Below are 6,421 nucleotides of genomic sequence, written 5' to 3'. Positions count from 1 at the left end.
CTCTCAACGTTCCATTTTCATTCCCTTTTTAATTCTTCTGTTCCTTTCTATAATTTGATAATACTTACGTCGTCTGCCTCTAGTTTCCTTTTTCTAAGTCGAGAGAAAATCCCTAGTGTAAGAGGAATTGGTTGATTGTTTAACTGAAATCAACCCAGTATTTTAATTACTTTCCAGGAATATCTTGATTTAGATGCAGCATTAATGAGTCCTTTGGAACCACAAACACCGACGTCATCAGAACCAACTTCAACTCCACGAAATTCGTTAGGAACTGATCATTACACGGATAATGATGACAGAGACACTGATAATGTATTCGTTGACAATCCAAAGGATGTATGGGAATGCAGACAACATACACCCACAGCTCTAAGAAGAGATTCAGAAAGCATGGACACTAAGAAAATAAATAGCGTCGAACAACTGGACAAAAAATACTCGGTACAGGAACGAGCCGGTAATACCGGCGAGGACAAAAAACAAACTCGCGTTGTTGCGTCTAGCGTACCAATACAAAGTGATGTGTAATCAAGAGTATTTATACGCAACGCACGTTGCATCAGCTTATGGTGAAGACAAAGTTCACGCATGAGTTTGAGTCACGCACGCAGTACGGTTATTTAGTCACGTGATCTTGATCGATGGCTCATGGGTGGTATGGAAGAGAGTCAATGGATAGCCACAGAGATGTACTCGAATGGCAGTATACACAACATGAAAGTATAATTAGAATTCAATGAATTGAAATTCCTAAACGAAACAAACACAAATTATCAAATGGGTTTTCTGTTAACTTTGGAAAGCCGACTCAACAGAGGTTTTTTTAAGCTATGTTGGTTAACTTTATAATCGTGCGGAAGTATGAAAGGCAAGGTTAACCCTTGAACTCCCACAAGTGACCAAAACAGAATTTCTCCTTACAGTATCAGTACAATATCAAACAGACAAGTAATGAGAAATAATAAAATGTGAATTAGGGGATTGTAAGTTGATCCAATACCAAATTCTCCAAAGTAACATCATAAGAATTATATGGCAGACAGTAAGGAGAATTGCTAAGGAGATCTCGGGAGTGAAAGGTTTAAGTAAAGCAGGATACATGACACCCAGGTTTTTTTTTTTGTGCCTTTTTAACAAACATTAAACTTGTGTGTTAATTTTCTGTCTCACATCTGGATACAACCCAAAATTAAAGGAAGTCAGAGATAGATTACATATAGCGAATTATGAATAAAAAGTTCTATCATTAAAAGGAAAATTTTGTGATTTCAAGGTTTTGATTGTCACTGTTTATATCATTCATTAGACTTGAGTAAATGTTAGATGACATAAATAAAAGCCTCCATTTGACGCGAAAATATGATTGAATATTTGTCCGTGAAGCGAACAGTTTTCCAAGGGCAAAGTTCGAGAAACTTTTCGAGTCTCGAGGGACAGCAAACGTCTAAGGATAAATAAACTTGGACGTTTTTCTTCCAAAGTAAAGCTGTTTGTCTCAGTATCCTTCAAATATTTTTTGTAGCGCGAGTAGAAGTCGTTTAAAAACAGCTTGTAGTCCAAAAATTTTACTATACGGGATGTTGATCTTTTCATTTTTTCTAGTAGGACAAGTTATGATAAAAGCAACTCTCTTCTTCTGTAACTTTACTAGAACAAGACACTCCGTTATCTTGAATCATCATATAAACGAAGACTTCATTAGGGGACATGTGGAAACTGAGGGATATTATTGGATATTCTTCAGCTCGAGCTGGAGCGTTTTCGGTAAAGAGACGCGTTCGTGGGCAAAGATATCCAATTGGTTATGAATGTGGACATGCCGACATGATTCATTCTAACGCTCAAACTGGTACTTGTAGATAGCGCTCTTTGTTTGCGATAAATATGACCACACCTTTCTGCAAGGCAATTCAGGGGGTCTGATCAGCACCTATCGGTCACTTAATCGCTTATAAAACTGTAACCAAAAATCCGTGGCGCAAGTCTTTTTCCAAGGAAAAACCCAATTCGTAAAGTGATAACTAAATTTTCACACGCTGAACGGTTGGATTGCATTATCCCTCTCAACACGACTGGCGTGAAATGGCTGATATATATTTGCGGCGCTACGTTGCTGTTTGACTGAAGAAACAACCACCATCTCAAGGGAAACATTGATCTTTCCTATCCCTGTCAGTTACTTTGTAACTTCAGTCTTCAGATCAACACCCGAGGGGCTCAGGTACACCTAAACTGAGTTCAAAGTTTACCTAAACTATCACGTGCCCGGCAACGTTGTATCAAGCAGTAGTCAGAATATACTGAAATTGTTGATTGCAAGTACAACATTATTGAGTAAAAGTACCCTTAAGATCTGCAGAAATTTTCCTTTCGCTAATCAATCCTCACCCTCTGTACTGATCCAATTAGACTGACGTCACACCACGCCATCCATACACGTGGATAAAACTTGTACTTTAGTCGCCGTTTCAAAATAAACTGAACCCGCGACTTGCAGTTCATTATCATTTACACGAAATTCTCCATCTGAGTTTTATGTGGGAAAAAAGACCGCCCTTATCGCATTATCCTGAATTTCGTGACACAAAAGAAAAACTTTGAGTTGCCTGTAACACTTGTGCTCGAATACCGGTTTCTAACAAGAATGACACCGGCGAACTCGAGAGGATGTGCAAAAGTTGGTCCGAAGCCAAGAAAACCGCTATGCTTTGATTCTGGTAAAGTACAGTTTACTCTTTTTCGTAACGAAAGGTAAGTCTATTAGTTTGATGATTTAAGTTGTTTGAAAAGTATTTTGTGTTTCTCCGAGTAATTTCACCCTCGTATCAGTATAACGAAAGTTTTTTTGCCAAGCTGTTACGTTCTGAGATCAAAATAAACTGATCTTTGTTATGTTAAAAAAATAATTAAAAATCGTTATTATAAGGCATTGAACAACAATTGTTAAAAGCTAAGAGAAATGAGGCATCGGCGCGGTGTGATTGGTCAGGTGATGTTCACTCGTACTCAGGGTATTTTGACGATCAAAAGAAACAGTCTCTTTGGAACCGAATGAATTTCCAACGTATTTAACACATTTACAATGATCTCCTAAACTCAGTTCATCGCGGGAAACCAGCCAACATCTCTTGAGCCACTTATCTGCCACAGATGGCTGCAACCGGTAAAAGCGCATGCCCCCAACACAGTAAGATGAAACACTCCCAGCGTTCCTTTCAAACTTGATTCATTGAACCAGGCGTTTAGACCAGTCCGGCGTTCAAAAAAACGGAGTGAAATTTTCTCCTATCACTTTAGGTTAATTTTTGTCCCATTCCCTTAGAGCTTAGTTGGCTAAGACAGTACAATTTTCCCCTCGTCCAACTCTTAGCTATAGCTGGATCTCCTCCGAAGCTTTTTTTCTTTTGAATATTTTCACGTCTGAGATAAAGAAATTAAATCAGCCTTATTTTGTAGCATGCTGTTTAATAGAGTGTAGTTATTTGTCATTACACGTAAATAAAAGCCGGGATGCAGAGCAAACGTCGGTTGGTAACTAACCCTTTAGCCCCTAGGGGTTACTTGCATCTAATTTCTCCTCACAGAATCACTGCTAAATCAAACATTGAGGTTATGAGATTAGCGGAAATAGATAGATAGATAGATAGATAATAATAGATAGATAATAATCTTTAGACAGGGTGTGTTCTCAGATCACAGAAGTGGTTTTCAGAACGGCCCTGTAAGCACCCACCCATCCCACCCCAGGGGAGGACATCCATCACACAGTATACTCGTGCGTGGGAAATTAACGTCTCCTATCTCTAACCCTGCAGGAGACGGGACCTCCATTTATTCGTCCCTATCCGAGGGGACTAGAATATCTAACCATTTCTCGATGTTACAGAAAGGAAGCATATTCTTCTCAGTTATTTTAAGACCCTGAGTGTTGGTCCGGCCGGGGCTCGAACCCTCGACCTCCCGCACAACAGTCCAGCGCTCTATCCATTGAGCTAACCAGGAGGTGGTAAAATGATCACCAACTACAGAAGCTATTTTTGAACTATTGTTAAGCTATTGTTAAACTAAGTCTCCGTGTCAGAACCGTCACTAAGAAATGCATAGAGAACAGTCTGAAGAATATGCACGATTTATTCAAGGGAGAGAGTAATTTAGATTCTCAGTCTTAGGTTGAAATGTTTTGAAGGTTAAAGGGGAACACGAGATGCTGGAAATGAATTAGAAATGCATGCGCATTCAATTTGTGATCAGTGGTAAGTATGGCAATGGGGGTTCTAAGCTTGCAAATTGTGAAATTTTACAAAGCGTAACGTTAATAAAGAATTTGTTTTCCAAAAATAAGCACAAGGGCATAGATTAAGGGTACAAAGTTCCCCTCCTCTGCCCCTCAACTTAATTAAGAGTACTTGGAATGAGAAAATACCTAGGGGGTTGATTGCGATTTTACGGTTTTCTATGTTATGAGTCCAAAATGGTTATCCTTCGACTGTTTGGTGTCCCAATGCAACCGGCAACGTCCTCTCATGGCGAACAAAACTGTTCTATTACGATCACGTGATTTTTTACATCTAGTCTTACGTAGCAGCTTTGAGTGTGGCATATTCTTTTGCAGCTAGACTCTCGACGCAAATAATCTGAAGTAATAAAACGATTTGATTTTTTAAATTTCAAAGTGAGTTTAAGATTTATGCTGTACGTCTAACAGACTTGAACGGTTCAGAGTCCATTTCCGAATCACTTTGATCGATCTATTTTAGTCATGTAGTCTGACGAGTATAGCTCCTACCAGTTAGATAAACAGGAAATTGCAACAAAGACAGCTAGAAAAACAGGAAACTTGGCAGTTTATTTTGTTTTCACGACGTTAATAAACGCGAGGTCCTTTATTTGGAAGGTCTGGTCCACAGTTCTGTTGTAAACTTGGTGATCCAGGGGACTGGAATTCAAAGAACGAGAACAGTTCATATCTGAACTACGTTGAAGGTAAAGATGCAATGCTTGGCTTTTGAAAAAAACCCAAATGGTTTTCTGGTTCTATGATTACAAATATAATTTGCTCTAATACTCGTCATGTCACAGGAAATGCTTTGAATTCATTCACTTGAAAGTCCGGTGAAGACAATACCCGAATTTTTTAATTTGAGTTACGAAATTTTCCCATAGAGATTTTAATGTGATAAACTTTGAGTTGTATTCAATACCATGAAGTCTACTATGCATTTAAAACGCATTTTCAGAGAGAACCTTTTGTTCTATTTGCATCGAAAAGAAAGTATTTTTGAAACCAAACTTGATTACTTTCAAAACTTCTGAAAGCTTAGTTGTTTACCTGTTAACAGTTTAATGATAGTTCATTTACTTAAGGCACACGGAGGTTAGTTTTTTCTAAGGTAATGTTTTTCGTCACCAGATACGCACGAGAAAAGTCTTTCTTTTTGGTGTTTTTAAGGCTGTGGTGAAGCTACATCTCTGCTGAACTTCGCTAGCAGATAATTGCGTGATTGATATGCTGCAAAAATCCACCGCCTCTCGGTTACGACTTACCTTTGTTTGAAGAACTTCCGGTCGAGTGGAGCTCTTTGTAACGAAGGTCCTTGCGCACTGAAACAAAGGCCTCCTGATGTTAATGTCAGGATTAGGCAACCACTGAATCGATCAGGCATTGTGTCAGCACTGTTGGGTTAAACGCGACGAAGGAACAGAGGAGTCGAACTGTGTAAAAGATTTCAAAGCCGGCTGAAAATATATTTTTATTTGAGTCGCTTTGTCTTTCCCAGGAAAACAGATCAAGGTGGGTTGATTAATTCCATTAGAGGTTAAACCAAAAAACAGCCACTCTGTGGGAGTAGATGATCTATGCGCTAAATGAGAAAAGTTTGATGAAAGCTACTTCGCAACTATCTTTCCGAAGTCGCGACTTAATTGAGAGAATTTTTGTTGTCTTCAGTCGATTCGGGGATCGACACATAATCCATAATTACCTTGTATCAAGCCTGAAACAAGTTTGTTAGTTCGGCCAGCTGCACTCAGAAATGGAGAACCTCGAACGTATCTCACTTGTGCAAAGAAGGGCAATTGATCAAATTTGGGGAAGGAATTGCTTGTAGCACCTACTCCGCGAAACACGAATGCAAAATTGCTATGCATATAGAATTAACCTCGTCGATAGCTTAGGTGTGTCAGCGAGTATTAGCGAATGAAACAACATGGGTGTCAAAAGTTAGAACAGAGATATTTTATTCCATAAAAAACAAAGGAAAGAATCAATATATTTGGTATGTGTCACAAAGAAATTCTGCTTTGACTCATCATTTTGCCCTTGGGTCGACATCTAACATTCTTTGTTGTCGGATTTAGGTGAATTTAAGACCCTCCACTGATTATCGGTCGAGGTTTTTTGGCGCCATAACGGACACGA

The 6,421-nt window shown here is 38.9% G+C and overlaps 1 protein-coding gene and 1 long non-coding RNA gene across 9 annotated transcripts in view; one reads left to right on the top strand and one right to left on the bottom strand.

Moving 5' to 3' along the window:
• LOC111322708 (fibroblast growth factor receptor 2) overlaps positions 1–6,421 on the top strand; it is a 29,868-nt gene that overhangs the window by 15,198 nt on the left and 8,249 nt on the right. For 5 of the 7 annotated variants that reach the window (XM_088728751.1, XM_088728765.1, XM_088728735.1 and 2 more), the window contains exons 15-17: positions 178–2,754; positions 4,898–4,986; positions 5,414–5,794. In XM_088728751.1, the coding sequence (XP_088584877.1) occupies positions 178–531 (354 nt within the window). In that variant the 3' untranslated portion in view covers positions 532–2,754; positions 4,898–4,986; positions 5,414–5,794. Of the gene's footprint in view, positions 1–177; positions 2,755–3,818; positions 4,257–4,897; positions 4,987–5,413; positions 5,795–6,421 lie in introns of all 7 variants that reach the window. The other 2 variants (XM_088728741.1, XM_088728754.1) reach the window with 2 other exon arrangements.
• Positions 4,825–6,188, bottom strand: LOC148741966 (uncharacterized). Of its 2 annotated transcripts, none has more exons than XR_015990221.1 (3): positions 5,985–6,188; positions 5,548–5,864; positions 4,825–4,939 (listed from the first exon to the last, which is right to left on the bottom strand). It is a non-coding gene; the product is annotated as an uncharacterized LOC148741966 (long non-coding RNA). The 2 variants fall into 2 exon arrangements; XR_015990220.1 differs by having other exon boundaries at positions 5,548–5,715.

This window comes from Stylophora pistillata, chromosome 1 (assembly GCF_964205215.1).
Source record: "Stylophora pistillata chromosome 1, jaStyPist1.2, whole genome shotgun sequence".
NCBI lineage: Eukaryota > Metazoa > Cnidaria > Anthozoa > Scleractinia > Pocilloporidae > Stylophora > Stylophora pistillata.
The sequence above is the reverse complement of the archived record's forward strand: the minus strand, read 5'-3'. Positions and strand labels throughout refer to the sequence as shown.